At 48.0% G+C, this 21,534-nt stretch overlaps 4 protein-coding genes across 4 annotated transcripts; all 4 read left to right on the forward strand.

Moving 5' to 3' along the window:
- Positions 1–4,137: 4,137 nt before the first annotated feature.
- Positions 4,138–5,085, forward strand: LOC120392653 (olfactory receptor 52N2-like). Its single transcript, XM_039517415.1, has one exon. It carries the CDS (start codon positions 4,138–4,140, stop codon positions 5,083–5,085), a length of 948 nt encoding a protein of 315 aa, XP_039373349.1.
- A 12,884-nt stretch (positions 5,086–17,969) lies between these two features.
- Positions 17,970–18,917, forward strand: LOC120392652 (olfactory receptor 52R1-like). The gene has a single exon (XM_039517414.1). The coding sequence runs from the start codon at positions 17,970–17,972 to the stop codon at positions 18,915–18,917; it is 948 nt and encodes a 315-aa protein (XP_039373348.1).
- A 368-nt stretch (positions 18,918–19,285) lies between these two features.
- LOC120392654 (olfactory receptor 52E4-like) lies at positions 19,286–20,212 on the forward strand. The gene has a single exon (XM_039517416.1). It carries the CDS (start codon positions 19,373–19,375, stop codon positions 20,210–20,212), a length of 840 nt encoding a protein of 279 aa, XP_039373350.1. The 5' UTR covers positions 19,286–19,372.
- A 361-nt stretch (positions 20,213–20,573) lies between these two features.
- On the forward strand, positions 20,574–21,500 carry LOC120392655 (olfactory receptor 52R1-like). Its single transcript, XM_039517417.1, has one exon. The coding sequence runs from the start codon at positions 20,661–20,663 to the stop codon at positions 21,498–21,500; it is 840 nt and encodes a 279-aa protein (XP_039373351.1). The 5' UTR covers positions 20,574–20,660.
- Positions 21,501–21,534: the final 34 nt, after the last annotated feature.

The following is a 21,534-nucleotide window of genomic DNA, read 5'->3' on the forward strand; positions in this document are numbered from 1 at the left end:
TAGGGCTGCGTTAACGCAAGTGTGCTGGGCCATTAATCACATCCTGCTGCGCAAGACCGTGACTCTTGGCAACGTGCATGACATTGTAGATGGCTTTGCAGAAATGGATTTCCCCAACTGCAGAGGGGTGACAGATGGCATGCATATTTCAATTTTCACACCCGACACCTTGCGATGGAATATATCAGTTGGAAGAGGTACTTCTCCACAGTGTTGCAGGCACTTGTGGATAACCGCTGGTGTTTCATTGACATCAATGCAGGATGGTCTGGAAAAGTGCATGACACATGTATCCTTAGGAACACCAACCTTTTCAAAAAGCTGAAAGTGGGGATTTTCTTTTGAGGCCAGAATATCCCCGTAGGGGATGTCAAAATGTCCATAATGCTCCTGGAAAACCTGGCAAACCCCTCAATGCCAGGGCTCATGAAGCCGTACATGGGAAACTTGGATATCACTAAGGAGCATTTCAACAATAGGCTGAGTAGGAGCAGGATGACCGTGGAATGTGCATTTGGCAGATTAAAGGTGTGCTCGCGATGCCTTTATGACAGGTTAGACATCAATGAGGAAAATATTCCTCTGGTCATACCCATGTGTTGCATATTGTATCATATTTGTGAAGGTAAGTGTGACATTTCAGTCTCTATAATTTTATAAAAATATGCTAATGAGTGAATATAAGGTAACTGGAATATGCTTCATGCAAAAGGTCTCTTGTAAGGTATCAGTACAAAGCTTATAATCTACTGAGTGTGATCTTCCTATTTGTATAAACGTACCTCCCTTGTATCTGAAACTAGAAATATGAAATATACCTCTGAGGACCTCTTGTAACTGTGCAAAGTGTGGGCCATTAATGGTGGTTTGGAATCTTGATGAGTCCCATTAACCAGGACAATTGACTGCAGATGGCTCTGTTTTACATGTAAGTCTGCCTGTATAGGTGTGTGCTGGCAAGTGAGCAATGAAGTCTTGCAGTGACATGCGATCGTGTCACCTGAACTGGAATCCATCTTTAACCTGGTGTCTCTCCCTTGGGAAGGAGGGGGTGGGAACCCAGAGGGGGACAAAGGATTCCCACCTTATCCAAAAGATATATAAAGGGGTGGAACAGAACAAAAGGGAGGAGGAGCCATCATGAAGAATCCCCTAGCTACCACCTGAGCTGGAACAAGAGCTGTACCAGGGGAAAGAATTGTGCCCAGGCCTGGGAGGTGTCCAGTCTGAGGAAACAAACTTACTGAAGCATCTCTGAGGGTGAGATTATCTGTATTCAGTTTGATTAGACATAGATTTGGCATTTTATTTTATTTTGCTTGGTGACTTACTTTGTTCTGTCTGTTACTACTTGGAACCACTTAGATCCTACTTTCTGTATTTAATAAAATCACTTTTTACTTATTAGTTAACTCAGAGTGTGTATTAATACCTGGGGGAGCAAACAACTGTGCATCTCTCTCTATCAGTGTTATAGAGGGCGGACAATTTCTGAGTTTACCCTGCACAAGTTTTATTCAGGGTAAAACGGATTTATTTGGGTTTAGACCCCATTGAGAGTTGGGCATCTGAGTGTTAAAGACAGGAACACTTCTGTTAGCTGCTCGCAGGTAAACCTGCAGCTTTGGGGCAAGTAATTCAGACCCTGAGTCTTTGTTGGAGTAGACGGGTGTGTCTGGCTAAGCAAAACAGGGTGCTGGGGTCCTGAGCTGGCAGGGAAGGCAGGGGTAGAAGTAGTCGGCACATCGGGTGGCAGCTCCCAAGAGGGTTTCTGTGATCCAACCCGTCACAGTAAGGGTGCAAAGTTTGCTCAGGGTGCACTGCTGAGACCGAACACTTGGCTGCTGATTTTGAGCAGCCAGATACCAAGGCTGTTAGAAGGGCACAATGGGGGGCAAGTCGAATCAGGGAGGCTTTCTGTTTTTAAAATGAGAACGAGTAATGTTTGTTGCTATGCTTGGGATTGTAACGCAGAATGAAGTCCAGTTTTGGTAGGTGGAAAGCAGTTGTGATTGTTCAGGCCCAGGGTTCAATGTAAGGAAATGATACAACTGCCTGCTGCTTTGCTGCTGCCATCTGCTATCATAACTTCACCGGAAACAAATCAAGAGTGCTGGTTATTCAAATAACTTTGCTTTTATTGCCAAAAACCCCACCACACCATGCACACACACACAGCTAGCATAAGTCCAGCTTTCATTTGAAAAGCTGTCTGCAGAGGAGGAATGAACGGTGAAGTGAGAAGTCCCAGAAATCGGAAAGGAATGTGCGGGTGGAGTTTGGGGAGGACATGGCAAAGACTTGTGAATGTGCTGAAGGGGAGGACGGGCTGATTCTGGAGGCTCAGTCTGGAGCATCAGGAGGGACTGCAGCATGTTGGTTTGCCACTCCAAAACTTTTATCAGCATCTCCATTGCATCTCTAGCGTATGCTCATTTTCTTTTCTTTCCTGCTTGTCATCTGCATCAGATTACTGCAGCACCTTCCAGAACATATCTTCCTTGTTCCGTCTTGGGCACTTTCTTATCCGGCGGAGACACTCGGCTGGAATGGAGGGGCTGCCTCCTTTCAAGGATATATCTGGTGAAGCACAAGTAACAATAAACAGAAGCATTATTGTTAAGTACACGGGCAGCATTGAAACGCTACATTAAAATACACTGCTGGTAACACTCCTATCACTTTCCTGCTGACCCTTGACAAGCACACATGCCGGTGAACACTACAAGCATGGTGAGTGTTCTCAGGGCGGGGGACGTTGTGCGTGGGAGAAAAGCAGTGTGAAAGGGGTCGCAGGGCACTTCTCAGGGAACAACACTCTAAAGTTTCCCACGCTTTTCCACAGATGGAGGACATTGTGGCAGATATCTCTCTCCTGAGGGTAAACAAGGAAGCAAAGGTGCATCTACTACATGCTTGCAGTTTCAGCCCCGGTCCCTATGCTGCTTGCCTGTGTGCTGCTTTGGTCTTTCCCTAAGTAATTGCAGAATGGCACGAGAAAGGCTCCCTCAATGGGGGAAGGAACAAAGAAGCTCTGCCAAGAAACCTCCAGCAGAGGATTGCAGAGTACCTGCAGGAACGTTTCCCAGAGGTCTCTCTGGAGGATTCCAGTGAAATCTTGGTGTGCATCAACACCCCGTTCTGCCATACTGCCTAGCTGCACGGGGAAATGCCCAGCACACACAATCACAGCCAGCCTTGTACATTTCTCTGCCCTCAACCCACCTCTTCACTTGACAAAGCAAAACCTTACAGGGGGTCTCCTCTCCTGCTTCTGGCTAACCTGACTGTGACTGCCGAGACTGGCTGGACACCTCCAGAGTGGAGAACAGCTCCTGACTGGATGCAGCACTGGGCAACCCCATCATGGGCACCACATCTTCTAATGTCTCTACCTCTTCATCAATGACTTCCTCCTCTGGTTTAGGTCCAGTTTCTGTCGGCTCCAGCCCATGAAGTATCCACGGGGCTCTTGGTGGTGGAAGTGGGGTCGCAGCCAAGGATATCATCAAACTCCTTATAAAAATGGCAGGTCTGGGGGGCAGCACCAGAATCACCTTTTGCCTACCTTGCCTTCTGGTACACAGGCCTCAGCTCTTTCCCCTTTGCTCTGCACTGCAGCTTGTCCCAATCATAGCCCTTTTCCCGCAAGCTGCAAGAAATCTGCCCAGAGGTATTGAAATTCCTACAGCTCAAGCACAGCTGGGCCTCCTCTCCGCAGATCCAGCAGTTCCACAGTGGTCCAAGCAGGAGAACATTTGCTGCATGGAGCCACCATGGCCACCTGGGAAGATGTGATGTGAACACTCCATGCCGAGCAAACAGGAAGGGGAATTTCAAAATTCCTGGGCCTTTAAAGGGGGAAGAGTTGAAAGTCCTGACCACAGTGATTAGGATGGGCATTGTGGGGTGCCTTCCAGACACCAGTTAAAGTGATGAAATCAAGTATGATGTCTACACTGGCACTTCAGCAACAAAACTTTTGCATAAAAAGCTATTAACATTTTCTCTCCATCCAGGTATTTGTCCTGCAACCATCACCCAAGACCCTGGGCACATACAGGAAATCAGGGGAACGTATGGTACATGCAGGAGACGCTGTTCTGCCTCAGCGTTGGACACCTTCTCCCCTACTCCATGTCAGATTCCAACTCAAGCGATTTCACCAACCCCTCCACCTTCATCCTGCTGGGTATTCCTGGCCTGGAGGCAGCCCATATCTGGATCTCCATCCCCTTCTGCACCATGTATGCCATAGCCATCTTGGGGAACTTCACCATCCTGTTCGTCGTAAAAACAGAGCCGAGCCTCCATGTGCCCATGTACTATTTCCTCTGCATGCTGGCCATCACTGACCTGGTCCTGCCTACATCCATCCTACCCAAAATGCTGAGCATCTTCTGGTTCAATTCCAGAGAGATCAATTTCACTGCCTGCCTCACCCAGATGTACTTCATTCTCAGCTTCACTGCAATGCAGTCTGGGATCCTCGTGGCCATGGCTTTTGATCGCTACGTGGCCATCTGCGATCCCCTGAGACATTCCACCATCCTGACAAACCCCAGGGTGGCCAAAATTGGCCTGGCCATGATGCTGCGCGGCATCATGCTCATACTGCCATATCCCTTCCTGGCAAGGAGGTGGCCATATTGCAGAACCAACATCATTCCCCACACGTACTGCGAGCACATAGCTGTGGTGAAGCTGGCCTGCGCCGACATCAGTGTCAGTAGTTACTACAGCCTGTCTGTGGCATTTTTGGTGATCAGTCTGGATGTATTTTTTATTACCATGTCCTATACCCAGATCCTCAGGGCCATCTTCAGCCTCCCAACAAAGGACACCCGGCTCAAGACTTTTGGGACCTGCGGCTCCCACCTCTGTGTCATCTTAGCCTCTTACATCCCACATCTCTTCTCTGCCCTCATACAACGGTTTGGGCAAAACATGGCCCTGCATTTGCGCATTCTCATGGCCAACGTGTACCTCCTGGTGCCCCCCATCTTAAACCCCATCATCTATGGAGTGAGGACCCAACAGATTCAGGATAGGCTGCTCCAGTTCTTTACTCATAAATGGACCTAAAGTTTTCTCTTGGGTTTCTGGATCTCAGACTGAGCTCCATGCAGAGCTGGCTGGTGACACAGCACTGGGCCCTTTTCCCTGAACCACTGACTGGCCAGTAAAAGAGACTTTAAACCCTTTCCTGAAGTTACTGTGGTTTTCAGCATCACAAATTGGGGAATCTGCCTATGTACAACTCATAGGGTTGCCCCCTTTCTAATTGCTGGTAACTGGAAGCCTCAGGCCCTGCCCCTGTGCCCTGCCTCTTCCCCCAGGTTCTGCCACAGCTCTGCCTCTTCCCCTCAAAGCCCCTCCCCTCTCTCGCTCCTCTCCTTCCCACCCCCAGTCAATCTCTGGATCATCCCTATGACACTCGGCACCCCAAAGCACCAATATTTACCATGGCAATTTAATCATGATATGTTTTGTACAGAGTATGCCCTGTGAGGTATCATTCTAAAAGTCTTAATCTGCTAAACATCGATATCCCCTGGGGTTGTATGCGCTCTCATTGTATGTGAAGCTATGAAATCCTGCTATGTGTGAGTTACTAAAGTGTGATGTGAGGCTGGAAACACCCAAAACCAGCCTTTCAGGTATGTCAGAGGAGTAGCCAGACAGTGTTAATTGCTGTCATGAACACTCATCCAGGGAAGAAGCCACTAGCTCAGGATTCTGTATAAGGAAGCCTCCTCACTGGGAGTATGGAGACAATGGAGAATGTTTGGCCAATGAGGGAAGACCCCTCCAGGTCACATGCACAGACTTTCCAGCAAGCTGGAAGAAACTATAAAAGATGGGAAGTGACATCATCACTTCTCTTCATTCCCCCACAACTGCATAGCAGATGCAGCCTGCGCCTCAAGAATCTGTAAACTTGTTTGTATCATCAGTTAAGGCGAGATATTGATGATTCAAGTCCTATCTAGGCTGTACAAGTCTTAGGTTGCAAGTTTGTTTGATTTCCAAGGTAACCTGCTTTGATCTGTTTGTTATCTCTTATAATCACTTAACGTCTGTCCATCTGTAGTTAATAAACCTGATTTATGTTTTATCTTAACCAGCGCGTTTTTGAGTGAAGTGTTTGGGAATCTTAGCTCTGTTAGCAAAGGCTGGTGCAGATCTTCCCCTCATCAAGGGGGGAGCAGGCTAATTAATGAGTTTACGCTGTACAGATCGCTGTGCAGTGCAAGATGGTCTAATTCTGGGTTTATGCTCCAGTGGGGGTGCAAGTCTGAGGAGCTGGAAAACTGGCTGGTGCCTCCATTGTTGGTCCATGAGTGGTTTAGGTGAAGCACTCATGTAACTTAGCTGGGTGTGTGGCACCACCTGCTGTCGTGTTAGGTGATAACAGGGCCTGGAGGGGCTGGATGTGTGTCACCAGGAGAGCAGGGGGAGATGCCAACCCAGCTGAATGGTTTTGGGGCTCAGCAGTTCCAATAGCTTCCAGGCTACACCCTGGGGTTACATCCCGTCAAAATCTCCACCTCCTACTCAGCCTCCCAAGCTGGGCTCCCTCTGCTCCAAGGCTGGGACAGGAGCTGCTGCAGCCTGACAGGGAGCCTGTCTGCAGGCAGAAGGTGGCCCTGATTAATGACCCAATGCGTCCCTCAACCCTGAAGTAAACCGACATCTTTATACCGTACACTAAATATGTATAGAGTTCTTAAGTCAGTTTCATGGTAGAGATGGTGAGCTTTAGAGTTGCAAAGAGTTCTTTCAGAATTAATCCTTAGGTTGCAGTCCAATGTCCAATATCAGGTGTTGTCAGAAGTTTGTTGTCAGAGTGCTACCGGTGTGGTGCTCTGCTTTCTCCTTGTTGATATCACTCGGCTGTGTGCGTGTTTTCCCTCTGTGTGCTGACCCAGCTCTGCAGATAGCTGACACAGCAGACCCGATGAGAACCCTCAATAACCACAGAGTCTAGTAAGGTACGAAGTCACGTCGATCAGGTTTCTTGCGATCTCGGACACAGATTGCAGTTCCCCGTAGAGTACTTAGTCTACCGGGCATACTACTACTATGTGCCTCTTGGCAATGGATCCGGCTCAGTCAGTGGCGGGACTTTCCACTGCCCCCTAGGCCGGTCAAAGACACCGCCCCAGGGATGCATTCTTATACACAGGTACAAACAAGTTACACATCACACCTGACGTATGAGTTACAACCCCTCCACGTAGCAAGGTACAACCCCTCTAGGTATTAAGGTGCCGCCTCTCACCTTGTACATGTTGGTTCGATCAAAACAACTCTATCCATCATATTACCCTTTTGCCCCTGTCATTGGGATGGGCCAGCCTGTTCTTTGTTATCTGTGTGGAATGTGCAAGTATGTGAATGTTCAGTACCTTTTAGGTCCGTATCTTCTTGCAGCATCAGCCCTTTCCTTGCCAGCTTCTGTGAGCAGGGCCTGACTCTGGCTCACAGCTTAACTTTGCTTTATGTTAGCAAAGTCTTGACCATTACTTTAGTTCAGGCCTCAGGCCTCATACCGGGCCTCTGATACCAAGGTTTATGTCTTAGGGCCTCCTCTTACTACATCAGGGTGATCCAGAATGGAACTGGAGACCTCAGTCTTGGGACTTGAGCTTCCCCTGATGAAGCTTAAGCAGATTTGAGATGATAGGATCAGGGCCCAAGTACTCTTTTATAGACCACTGGCAGGCTATGATAATGAAGAATAGTTGCTTTGAAGTAGATTTACCTAGTTCCTATGTATACACAGGTAACTCTTCCATTCATCAGCATAAGATAATTATCCATAAAGCGGTTCCTAGGTTATTTACTAGTTAGGTCAGAGAGAGTACAGACAATGAAGTTATTGCACCCAAGTTTAATTTAAATATTAATATTTTCTTTTGATCTTTGAGTCAACCGACATACCAACTGACAGGAATCATCTGTTTACATGGTTAACATCTAACAAGATAGAAGTAAACACATACAATTAGTATTACCTCTAATTCTCTAACAATACAGGTTTGCATTTCAAAGCTCTATTCCAATTCCCGTTTATATTGCTATTTATGAGGAATAGCCCTAATTACCATTTATAAACTTCTCTAATATGTCTTTAAAGGTTGAATTTGGATCAATTAGCCTTCTAGTTGCATAACCCTTTCTGACCATCTGTCACACCTATTAACTCATGTTTGATTGTATGAACCATCTGTACCCGTATGTCTTTGCACTTGGCGTGCAGGGCCCTTCTCCCAGAGGGAGGTGCTAGAATAGAAGCTGCACCCCAAGAGTGGGCCTATAAAACCAGCCCTGGACTAGGGCCTGAACCCTGCTCCAACTCAAAAACACCTGGGTCCAGTGTGTGGGACCCAAACACGGCTGCCTGGCAGGTGTCTGGGTGCGGGAGCTTGAGTGGGGCTGTGACAGCAAACCTGGAGCTGGTGCACAGATGCTAGGGGACCGGGAGTGGATCAGGAGTGGAGCAGGGTGATCCCAAACCTGCAGGGAGGTGTCCACAAGATGGTCTCTTCACCCTAACGTGGCCCACTCTCCTCTGCCCTCAGTGTCTCCCCGAGTGCTCCAGTTCCCACACTGATCCAGCCAGAATCACTGAAGGAAACGTTTCCTGAACCAGGCAGTGCTGGTTTGGGGTCAGGGAGAGGATTTGACTCTCCCTTGGAAAGTGCTTCCCAGAATGGAAGAGGCAGGGAGTCCCTGTTCCACTGGATATCGTCCCATCTCTCTCTCTCACTCTCTCCATCCATTTTGGTTCCTTCACTCTCCTTTCCTTTCTAACTTCCGACACACACACATGCGCCTCCCTCTCTCTGCCGCTTCTAATGTGCATCCCACCCTAGGTGCCAGTTACAAACACTCAAGGGTCTGTTATTCCGTCCACTTCAGTGGCAAGTGCAGGTGTAGCACTGTGAACCGCTGCCGCTGAGCGCTGATCTGGCTGGGCAAGAAGCCGGGCGCATTAGTCTGGTTATTAACCAGGTAAAACTAAGTCCCTGGCCATTACCATCAAGCAGCCTGCAACTGCAAAGCAACCAGCTCAGTATTAACCTGTCTAGAGGGATTGCTGGGCAGGTGGTAGCTACATAGACAGGGCTGGAGGCTGCTTGAAAGATGTGGGTGCTCCGTTCATACAGTGCTGCCTTTGGGGGGATGTCATGGCTGAATGAGGCTACCAAGCTGCAGCTCTATAGAACAATGGGGAAAGAAAACTGTGGGAGGCTGAGGAACTCTGGGCTGATGTTTTCAATGCTCATGGTCCCCAGCAGCTTCTCCGTATTGAGATCAGCAGCACAAGATCAGGAGTGGGGATATATTGAACCCACAACCACCCCCATCAGCGCTATGTCAGTTTTTGGCAGCTTTCTTGCTGAGGACACATTGCTAGAGTGAAAGACCTTCCCAAAGATCAATCCGGGAGGCGCTCGGTTTGCATTCCTTTGGGATTTGCCATGAAGATGATGATGATGCCTGATGGGATGAACGGCTCCCCAGATACTGTGGTGAAAGGTCTGTTGATCCAGTGATGTGTGTGAGGCTGAGGTCTGACAAACAAGAAGTGCAGGTGACACTTACTGAAGAAGGAAAGTGAGAGGGACATTTTCATGGGGTCACATATTGCATATGTGATGGGTAGTGGGGAAAACACTATTTCAGTTGCCTTTGCTCTGTAGCATGGCTTCCTTTTCTCCTGTGGTACAGACCGGGACATAGTCTTTTTCAGGACACGATGTATGTCCTCGATAAAAATACAAAATTAGATCTCAGAGAGATTGATAGATATTTTGCTGTGACAAGCTGTACCCCAAAACAACACCTGGCACCCCATATTCACCACTTTTACATAGTTGCCATGTGAGGTGAAAATGGAAAAGCTGCAGTTTGCTGAATATGATTATCCTATTTGTATACATGTCTCATTTTTCTATCTGTAGTTTTGAATATTGACTCTGTACCTGTATTTCAAATGTGTTTGTTCCTGTAGTTTACATCCAGGCGAGCCAGCACACTGTGAATGGACTATTCAAGTTGATGGCCTATCAATGAGCACAATGGGCCATGGGAGAAGCTTATCCCCACCTGATGGACTTTCCTCTAGGCATTGTAGCCAGAATACGGGTAATGGCCCCTGCTAATGGCAGCAGATAGCCCATGTCAATGCAGGTAATGGCCCCTGCTATGACTCAATAAAGCACTCCAGGGAATGTGACCAGTTTTGAATATTGACTCTGTACCTGTATTTCAAATGTGTTTGTTCCTGTAGTTTACATCCAGGCGAGCCAGCACACTGTGAATGGACTATTCAAGTTGATGGCCTATCAATGAGCACAATGGGCCATGGGAGAAGCTTATCCCCACCTGATGGACTTTCCTCTAGGCATTGTAGCCAGAATACGGGTAATGGCCCCTGCTATGACTCAATAAAGCACTCCAGGGCATGTGACCAGCTCGTGTGACACCAGACTCCATCTTGTGCCTGTACTTTCCCACTAACTGTGCTGGGGGCTTCGTTTGTGACAATGAAATTCCCTGCACCTGGCAGAAGCCATAAAAAGGGGAAGTGACATGATCACTTGGGCTCACTCCCCCCACAACTCAACACCTCAAAACACGGCTAGAGGGAAAAGATTTTGACTGGGGAGCTGGTCCCAGGCTGGAAAGGAGAAATCCCACCTCATGAATGGAAGATTGGGGAACTGTTTGTACCATCTATGAGATATTGCTTGATTCACACCCTGTCTACTTCATAGAACTCAGATTACGATTTTGCTTTATTTCTTAGGTAATCTACTTTGATCTGTACATTTATTACTTATAATCACTTAAAATCTATCCTTCTGTAGTTAATAATAAATCTGTTTTATATTTTTTACCTAAACCAGTGTGTTGTTTGAAATACAAAAGGGAAATCTGATCAAGAAGAGGGGATGGTGCATTGTGCTCTCCACAATGAGAGAGGGACGGACTGGGTAATATCCTTACTCTGGTCAGTCTTCTGACCAGGGCAGGATGGCACAGCTCTGGGGTCCTAGACTGGAGAGCTGGGGGAAATTGGCTGGAGCCTCTCTATTGTTGGCTGATGAGTGGCTGGCGAAAGCATTCATGTAACTCATCCGGGTGTGTCCCTGCCTGTGAATGTTTGTGTGAGTGCAGGACCTGGAGGGGTCTGCAACTTTTCACATAATCACAGTATGAGAGGGGATTCAGATTAGTCTGCGAAAGGGCTCAGCAGTACCCCAGTTCCGGGTTTCACGGCGGGAAATTCTGGCACAGCGAGCAGGATGAAATGCACTATTTTGTTGTTCTGAGTGAGATTTCCACTTCTTACACTGGTGTAGAGAATTTAAGTGAGATTTTAAGTGTGGTGGCTGGAGATCAGTCAAAGAGATTATCTGTTATTTTCTGTTTGCTTATTTTGGGAAAAGGACATACAGACAGGAAAGCACCAAAATGAGTGAAAACAGCAAAATGATTGTGAAATCGGAGCTATTCAGATTGCAGGCAGTAGAAAAAGAACGTAGGAGAATTTTGCAGCTAAACCCGGCAGAGGCTGCCAGAGAAGAGGATGAACACACAAAGGCTATGGAACCAAAACAACAAGAAACTGAGAAGAAAGAGAGAGCGCAGAATCACCATTTGGACTTCCTGGAAAAGCAGAACTAGAACCTTCCCACTCCACTGATTCCCACCTCTCCAAAAATCCTCAAATGGGAACAGCCGTGTCCTGCATACAATGAGGCAGGGGATATTGCTGAATACTTGACTACCTTTGAGAGGCTGTGTGTGATTCATAAGATTCCTCATGACCAGAAGATGCCCAATATAGTTGCTCATTTAACTGGTAAAGCACTGGATATAGTCAATAAAATGCCAATTGATGGTGCTTTAGATTATTGTAAATTCAAAGAAATGGTTTTGAAACAATTTTAGATTACCCCTGAAACATATAGAGTGAAAATTAGGAATCTTAAGAGGGGTGCTGGTATGTAACATGGAATATGTAAACAAAATGAAAGATTTGATGGGAAAATGGGTAAGGGGTCAAGGGTTACATGCTTTGAAGGAATGTTTCACCTTGTTTCTCAAGAGCACTTCTGAAATATATATAAAGATGATGTGAAATATTGTCTATGGAACAAAACGTTGAAAACTGTGGATGAGATGGCTTCTCTAGCTGATAATTTTGAGCAGACACACACCTCTATTGTAAATAAACTACAGCCAGAGGGGTTTACACTGGGTGGGAAGCATGGTCACATTTTACCCCATTCCTCTAATCCTCAACCCTAATCTGCTGCAAAAACAAGAGAGTCCAGAAGGTGCTACCATTGTAATTCACTGACCACCTGAGGAATAAATTCCCTGTGCTCAGAGGAAGCAGGCAGCAGATAGCCCATGTCAATGCTGAGATTCTGAACGCACAAGCCCCTCAGGCACCTGTCACTTATCATTCTAGGTTTGTAAAATTAGCCTCTGCACAACTAGGGATGAAGCACTGTCAGCATTAATGGCAGGGAACACCTTGCATGGGAAGAAACAGGGGCAAAAATTTCTGTGATTAGGAGGAGTGTAGTGCAACAAGGTGACATATGACAGGACAGATGGCAGAGCTTTTATTATTTGGTGGTTACAAAACCCTTTTGCCTTTGGCTAACGTGCACATAGAAACGGAGGGTTTGGAAGCTGTATGATCAGTGGGGGGTAGTAGAAGATAACCATATTGGCAATGATTTCTTCCATATTGCTCTGTCTGTCATTCTCTGTGTGACCTTCACCAAGTCACGTCTCCCTTTGCCTCAGTTTACCTATCAGTATAATGGCTATATGTTCATAGCAAATTTCCTTTGCTAGGTGTTTTGAAGAGCCTTCGATTTAAGGTGCTGCACAGTATGATGATAGTTACTGATGAGAATTACTGAACTCTGATCCCTTAGCGATAGCCCCATTTGCCTGCAGAAAGTGGTCATATTTCCCTTCAGCCATCATCTCCAGATCTCTCTGACTACTAGCTACCCATTAATACTGGGTATTTACAGAGTATTAGACCCTATGGAGAGCTGGCCATTATCCCTGGTTTTCTTACTAATCAATGACACTTTTAAAATATACACAGAGCAGCCAATTCCTTTCTGACTCAGTGGAGAGCCCAAGAGTTCTCACCTCCTTTGGGAAGGTCCCTTAATTACTGTTTACTCCTAAAGCTGGATAAATAGCACAGAAGTACAGACATTGAAAGCGAGACATTGGCTAGAGTGTTTCCGATCTCCAGACAGTTTCCATTCAGATGCCGCTTCTCCCCTAGAGGCTGAATGAACCCCCCGGGGATTGCACACAGCTATATTATAAACAGTGCACCCCTGCTGTGTCAGCTCTCGGCGTGGGCAGCTGCTGCAGATGCTGGGGTGAGAGAGGTGTGCGAAACAGCTGCCTGCAGGGGATTGCCAGGGAAGACACGTCTGTCTCAGAATTCACAGGTACCAGCTCTTGCTGAGGAGATCACCTGCTCGACAAACCCAGTGCAATGTGGGCGTGATGGGATAGAGAGTAAGTCCGTGGTCCTTTCCACTCTGCACAGCCATTAACCAGCCCAGGGCCCTTGCCAGAGGGGATGAGTTTGCTCCAATATCACTGGCCAAAATGTTGCTCTTTACTCTGCCCCTGGCTGATGGCCTCCAGCCCCGAGGTGGCTGCATTTCAGTGGCACAGAGAATCCTTCAGGATGAAAGGTTGTAGTAGATGGACAATACTTGGTATTCTGAGGCCATGGCCCATATGTTCTCACGCCCCACTGAGGCAAATATCCCCTTGGAGTAAGAACTGAGTAAAGACCTCAGGAGCCAGCTGTGTGTGAGTTAATGCACAGGGACTCTCACCTCCGCCTCTTGCATTTCGGGGCTCTGGATGTTAACGGGCTGGTGGGGGAATGGGCCTGTCGCCTGACTTTCTGATGGAAAGCATGGAGGTGCTAGGGCTCCTCACTGTAATAATTGTATGAATTTTTCAACCTGGGCAAGACGCCTTTTCCCTTGGCTTCATTCGAAATGTTAGCTGAACCTTTATGGCTGAAACTTTCAAAAAACAATTCAGCCGGAAGCAGACACCCAGTGTGAGACATTTCAGTCCAAACAGTTAAAGTTTGGCAAATTTATAACCAACTGAAAATGAAGTCTCCTAATTGAAGGTGTCAGACAGCCTTAACTAGCCACCAGCACCATCTACAATGGCCAATCCATTTGTGAATCCCATTCACCTATGCTCTCTGCGCCAATAAAGTCTGTGGCAAGGAGTTCCATGGGCCAAATACGGATAATGTAAACAATTTTCTTTTCTCAGTGTTATATGTTCAGATGTGCAATGTAATTGAATGTTCCCCCGTTCGTGTGTTATGAGCCAGAGTAAATATAAATGCCTCATCTACTTTCTTTATCAATAGATTCATAGGGTTTAAGATCAGAAGGGACAATTAGATCATCCTGTCTGACCTCCTGTATAACACAAGCCATTACTTTTAACCCAGTTACCCTTGTATTGAGCTCCAAAACTTGTGTTTGGCTAAGACCTGGTCTACACTAAGATTTTACATTGTACATATAGATGTAGACAGGGTGAGACGGGACCTGCAAGGGTCAGCTAGTCTAACCCCCTGCCAAGATGCAGGGTTTGTTGTGTCTAAACCATCCAGGACAGATGACTCCAGCCTCCTTTGGAAAACCTCCAGTGAAGGACCTTCCACAACTTTCCTAGGTGACTGTTGCATTGTCCTCCTGTTCCTACAATTAGGAAATTTTTCCTGAGATTTCATTGAAATCTGCTCTGCTGTAGTTTGATCCCATTGCCATTTGTCCTTTCCTTTGTGGCAAGAGAGAACAACATTTCTCCATTTTTTAATGGCAACCTTTCAAGTGTCTGGAGACCAATATCATGTCCCTCCTTAATCTCCTCTTTTCCAAACTAAACATACCCAGTTCCTTCAGCCTTTGCTCTATGGTTTGCATTTCATCCCTTGGATCATCTTTGTCGCTCACCTTTGGATCCTTTCCCGTTTCTTTAGAGAGCGGTGACCAGAATTGCACACAGCACTCCTCATACTGCTTCTTTCCAAATGCAGATCAAAAATAGTTCTTGAACACATCTACCTTTTCCACAACATTAGCAAGTTTCCTTTCTCCCTCTAGGAATTGGCCTTTACCTTTCCTAGGATTTCTTTTGTTCTTAATATACTTAATAACCTCCTTTTTGTTCTCCTTAGCCCTGCAAAGCATGGATTTCCCTGATGTCTTTAACATCCTGTATCAATTTTCATAACTTCCAGTTAGTATTGCTTACTAGCTATTTTCCCTTTTTCCCATTTGTTATATGTTGCTTTTCCCCCCTTAATTGCTGCCTTCACTTTGCTACTGAACTGGGTTTTTAACCAAAGTTCTCCACTTTCTTGATTGTGGAATCGTGGCTTTTTAGGTCTCTCATAAACTCTTCTTAAAGAACTCTCGAGTTCCAGTCCCATTTTTCTGTCTACATTTTTCCTCCCAATCAGAATTTGTCTCAGCTTTGGGGAAATAGCCCTTTGGAAGGGTATGTGTAGATTGCTACTACTGGTTGGGAGCTGTTCTCTGTTTGTCCATTTCAATGTAATTGGTTCCTTTCTTTTATTTTGTTCTCCTCTATCCTGTGCTGCCTTATTTGTCTCTTCTTTAAACTAAAGAACCCCAGACTTTTCAGTCTGTCGCATATTCCAGACCCCCCACCCTTCTCATAGCCTTTTCCCTGAGGTGTGTTATAGTTGGAATGTTTCCCCCAGCACATGTCTTGGCAAAGATTTTTCCCCATTGTCAGATTTTCAGTAACTAGGTGAATGGGAGACTCCCTACAGCTTGGCTCTGTAGCCTGGCTTTCATTGCACTAAGGCTCCATGTACATTGGCAGATTTTTTTTCTGAAAGTTTGAAAAACGACCAAAAAAAGCACATTCACATTGTCTTTCTCTTTCGGCGTAGCGCGTCCACATGTGGGGCAGTCACAGCGACAGTGAGAGCAATGCACTGTGGGTAGCTATCACACAATTCAGTTCTGCATCTTGTGCACATAGGTGTTGTGGGAAGGCAGAGCGGATCACGGTACATCATGGCTCTGGGCTCAATGTCCCATGATGCATTGTTTTCCATCCCAGCATTCCATGTGTTTCCGTCTCCAGTTCACGGCATTTTTCAATGTCCCTTGTTTTCTGCTTAGCTCGGCACCTCCATCTGCAGGAATGGATCTGGCACTGCTCTGCCAGCTGTCAGTAGCACATCATGAATGGCCGTGGAATAAGTTTTGAAGTTGTGAAGGCAACGGGAGTCACAGTTGCCTGGCGTGGTGTTTGACATGGATAACAGCAGCATTAGATTGCTTTTGGCATTCACAGAATGGGTGAGCATGGTGGAATGTTGCTTTTGGGCTCAGGAAACTAGTGGAATTGCATGGTTATGCAGGTCCGGGAAGACGAGCAGTGGCTGCAGAACTTTTGGATGTGGAAAGCCACCTTCCTGGAATTGGGTACTGAGCTCATCCCAGCCTTATGGTGCATGGACACCCAAAGGAGACCTGTGCTGTCGGTGGAGAAGTGCATGGCGATCACATTGTGGAAGCTGGTGACTCCAGGCTGCTACTGATCAGTCACAAATCAGTTTGGAGTTGGAAAGTTGACCATTAGGGCTGCGTTAACGCAAGTGTGCTGGGCCATTAATCACATCCTGCTGCGCAAGACCGTGACTCTTGGCAACGTGCATGACATTGTAGATGGCTTTGCAGAAATGGATTTCCCCAACTGCAGAGGGGTGACAGATGGCTCAGTCTGGCGCATCAGGAGAGACTGCAGCATGTTGGTTTGCCACTCCAAAACTTTTATCAGCATCTCCATTGCATCTCTAGCGTATGCTCATTTTCTTTTCTTTCCTGCTTGTCGTCTGCAGCAGAGTACTGCAGCACCTTCCAGAACATATCTTCCTTGTTCCGTCTTGGGCACTTTCTTATCTGGCAGAGACACTCGGCTGGAGTGGAGGGGCTGCCTCCTTTCAAGGATATATCTGGTGAAGCACAAGTAACAATAAACAGAAGCATTATTGTTAAGTACACGGGCAGCACTGGGCAACCCCATCATGGGCACCACATCTTCTAATGTCCCCACCTCTTCATCAATGACTTCCTCCTTTGGTTTAGGTCCAGTTTCTGTCAGCTCCAGCCCCACCGAAGTATTCACGGGGCTCTTGGTGGTGGAAGTGGGGTCGCAGCCAAGGATATCATCAAACTCCTTATAAAAATGGCAGGTCTGGGGAGCAGCACCAGAGTCACCTTTTGCCTACCTTGCCTTCTGGTACGCAGGCCTCAGCTCTTTCCCCTTTGCTCTGCACTGCAGCTTGTCCCAATCATAGCCCTTTTCCCGCAAGCTGCAAGAAATCTGCCCAGAGGTATTGAAATTCCTACAGCTGGAGCACAGCTGAGACTCCTCAGCCTCCTCTCCCCAAATACTGAGCAGATCCAGCAGTTCCACAGTGGTCCAAGCAGGAGACCATTTGCTGCAAGGAGCCACAATGGCCACCTGGGAAGATGTGATGTGAACACTCCACGCCGAGCAAACAGGAAGGGGAATATCAATATTCCTGGGCCTTTAAAGGGGGAAGAGTTGAAAGTCCTGACCACAGTGATTAGGATGGGCATTGTGGGGTGCCTTCCAGACACCAGTTAAAGTGATGAAATCAAGTATGATGTCTACACTGGCACTTCAGCAACAAAACTTTTGCATAAAAAGCTATTAACATTTTCTCTCCATCCAGGTGTTTGTCCTGCGACCATCACCCAAGACCCTGGGCACATACAGGAAATCAGGGGAACGTATGGTACATGCAGGAGACGCTGTACTGCCGCAACGTTGGACACCTTCTCCCCTACTCCATGTCAGATTCCAACTCAAGCGATTTCACCAACCCCTCCACCTTCATCCTGCTGGGTATTCCTGGCCTGGAGGCAGCCCATGTCTGGATCTCCATCCCCTTCTGCACCATGTACGCCATTGCCCTCTTGGGGAACTTCACCATCCTGTTCATCGTAAAGACAGAGCCGAGCCTCCATGGGCCCATGTACTATTTCCTCTGCATGCTGGCCATCACCGACCTGGTCCGGTCTACATCCATCGTGCCCAAAATGCTGAGCATCTTCTGGTTCAATTCCAGGGAGATCAATTTCAGTGCCTGCCTCACCCAGCTGTACTTCATTCTCAGCTTCTCTACAATGCAGTCTGGGATCCTTGTTGCCATGGCTTTTGATCGCTACGTGGCCATCTGCGATCCCCTGAGACATTCCACCATCCTGACAAACCCCATGGTGGCCAAAATTGGCCTGGCCGTGGTGCTGCGCGGCATCATGCTCATACTGCCCCATCCCTTCCTGGCAAGGAGGTGGCCATATTGCAGAACCAACATCATTCCCCACACGTACTGCGAGCACATAGCTGTGGTGAAGCTGGCCTGCACCGACATCAGTGTCAGTAGTTACTACAGCCTCTCTGTGGCATTATTCGTGACCGCTCCGGATGTGTTTTTTATCGCTGTGTCCTATACCCAGATCCTCAGGGCCATCTTCAGACTCCCAACAAAGGACGCCCGGCTCAAGACTTTTGGGACCTGCGGCTCCCACCTCTGTGTCATCTTAGCCTCTTACATCCCAGCTCTCTTCTCCTTCCTCACACACCGTTTTGGGCACAATGTGCCCCTGCATTTCCACATTCTCATGGCCAACATGTACCTCCTGGTGCCCCCCATGCTAAACCCCATCATCTATGGGGCGAGGAACCAACAGATCCGGGATAGGATGCTCCAGCCCTTTACTCATAAATGGACCTAAAGTTTTCTCCTGGTTCTCTGGATCTCAGACCGAGCTCTATGCAGAGCTGTCTGGTGACATGGTGCTGGGCCCTCTTCCCTGAACCACTGACTAGCCAGTCAAGGAAACATTAAATCCTTTCCTGACCTTACTGTGCTGTGTCAGTGTGACAAACTGGGGAATCTGTCTATGTACAACTCATAGCATTGCCCCCTTTCTAATTGCTGGTAACTGGAAGCCTCAGGCCCTGCCCCTGTGCCCTGCCTCTTCCCCCAGGTTCCACCCCTGCTCTGCCTCTTCCCCTCAAAGCCCCTCCCCTCACTCGCTCCTCTCCTTCCCACTCCCTGTCAATCTCTGGATCATCCCCGTGACACTCGGCACCCCAAAGCGATTTCACCAACCCCTCCACCTTCATCCTGCTGGGTATTCCTGGCCTGGAGGCAGCCCATATCTGGATCTCCATCCCCTTCTGCACCATGTACGCCATAGCCATCTTGGGGAACTTCACCATCCTGTTCGTCGTAAAGACAGAGCCGAGCCTCCATGTGCCCATGTACTATTTCCTCTGCATGCTGGCCATCACCGACCTGGTCCTGTCTACATCCATCCTACCCAAAATGCTGAGCATCTTCTGGTTCAATTCCAGAGAGATCAATTTCACTGCATGCCTCACCCAGATGTACTTCATTCTCAGCTTCACTGCAATGCAGTCTGGGATCCTTGTGGCCATGGCTTTTGATCGCTACGTGGCCATCTGCGATCCCCTGAGACACTCCACCATCCTGACAAACCCCATGGTGGCCAAAATTGGCCTGGCCGTGGTGCTGCGCGGCATCATGCTCATACTGCCCCATCCCTTCCTGGCAAGGAGGTGGCCATATTGCAGAACCAACATCATTCCCCACACGTACTGCGAGCACATAGCTGTGGTGAAGCTGGCCTGCACCGACATCAGTGTCAGTAGTTACTACAGCCTCTCTGTGGCATTATTCGTGACCGCTCCGGATGTGTTTTTTATCGCTGTGTCCTATACCCAGATCCTCAGGGCCATCTTCAGACTCCCAACAAAGGACGCCCGGCTCAAGACTTTTGGGACCTGCGGCTCCCACCTCTGTGTCATCTTAGCCTCTTACATCCCAGCTCTCTTCTCCTTCCTCACACACCGTTTTGGGCACAATGTGCCCCTGCATTTCCACATTCTCATGGCCAACATGTACCTCCTGGTGCCCCCCATGCTAAACCCCATCATCTATGGGGCGAGGAACCAACAGATCCGGGATAGGATGCTCCAGCCCTTTACTCATAAATGGACCTAAAGTTTTCTCCTGGTTCTCTGGATCTCAGACCGAGCTCTATGCAGAGCTGTCTGGTGACATGGTGCTGGGCCCTCTTCCTGAACCACTGACTAGCCAGTCAAGGAAACATTAAATCCTTTCCTGACCTTACTGTGCTGTGTCAGTGTGACAAACTGGGAATCTGTCTATGTACAACTCATAGCGTTGCCCCTTTCTAATTGCTGGTAACTGGAAGCCTCAGGCCCTGCCCCTGTGCCCTGCCTCTTCCCCAGGTTCCACCCCTGCTCTGCCTCTTCCCTCAAAGCCCCTCCCTCACTCGCTCCTCTCCTTCCCACTCCCTGTCAATCTCTGGATCATCCCGTGACACTCGGCACCCCAAAGCGATTTCACCAACCCCTCCACCTTCATCCTGCTGGGTATTCCTGGCCTGGAGGCAGCCCATATCTGGATCTCCATCCCCTTCTGCACCATGTACGCCATAGCCATCTTGGGGAACTTCACCATCCTGTTCGTCGTAAAGACAGAGCCGAGCCTCCATGTGCCCATGTACTATTTCCTCTGCATGCTGGCCATCACTGACCTGGTCCTGTCTACAGCCATCCTACCCAAAATGCTGAGCATCTTCTGGTTCAATTCCAGAGAGATCAATTTCACTGCATGCCTCACCCAGATGTACTTCATTCTCAGCTTCACTGCAATGCAGTCTGGGATCCTCGTGGCCATGGCTTTTGATCGCTACGTGGCCATCTGTGATCCTCTGAGACATTCCACCATCCTGACAAACCCCATGGTGGCCAAAATTGGCCTGGCTATGGTGCTGCGCGGCATCATGCTCATACTGCCCCATCCCTTCCTGGCGAGGAGGTGGCCATATTGCAGAACCAACATCATTCCCCACACGTACTGTGAGCACATAGCTGTGGTGAAGCTGGCCTGCGCCGACATCAGCCTCAGTAGTTACTACAGCCTCTCTGTGGCATTCTTGGTGATCAGTCTGGATGTGTTTTTTATCACCATGTCCTATACCCAGATCCTCAAGGCCATCTTCAGCCTCCCAACAAAGGACGCCCGGCTCAAGACTTTTGGGACCTGCGGCTCCCACCTCTGTGTCATCTTAGCCTCTTACATCCCAGCTCTCTTCTCCTTCCTCACACACCGTTTTGGGCACAATGTGCCCCTGCATTTCCACATTCTCATGGCCAACATGTACCTCCTGCTGCCCCCCATGCTAAACCCCATCATCTATGGGGCGAGGAACCAACAGATTCAGGATAGGCTGCTCCAGCTCTTTCCTCATAAAGGGACCTAAAGTTTTCTCTTGGTTCTCTGGATCTCAGACTGAG

Source organism: Mauremys reevesii, unplaced genomic scaffold (genome assembly GCF_016161935.1).
Source record: "Mauremys reevesii isolate NIE-2019 unplaced genomic scaffold, ASM1616193v1 Contig108, whole genome shotgun sequence".
Classification (NCBI taxonomy): Eukaryota; Metazoa; Chordata; order Testudines; family Geoemydidae; genus Mauremys; species Mauremys reevesii.

What these genes read in the sequence shown, in the direction of transcription:
- LOC120392653 (XM_039517415.1), top strand. Translation starts at nt 4,138, where the DNA reads ATGTCAGATTCCAACTCAAGCGATTTCACCAACCCCTCCACCTTCATC.
- LOC120392652 (XM_039517414.1), top strand. Translation starts at nt 17,970, where the DNA reads ATGTCAGATTCCAACTCAAGCGATTTCACCAACCCCTCCACCTTCATC.
- LOC120392654 (XM_039517416.1), top strand. Translation starts at nt 19,373, where the DNA reads ATGTACGCCATAGCCATCTTGGGGAACTTCACCATCCTGTTCGTCGTA.
- LOC120392655 (XM_039517417.1), top strand. Translation starts at nt 20,661, where the DNA reads ATGTACGCCATAGCCATCTTGGGGAACTTCACCATCCTGTTCGTCGTA.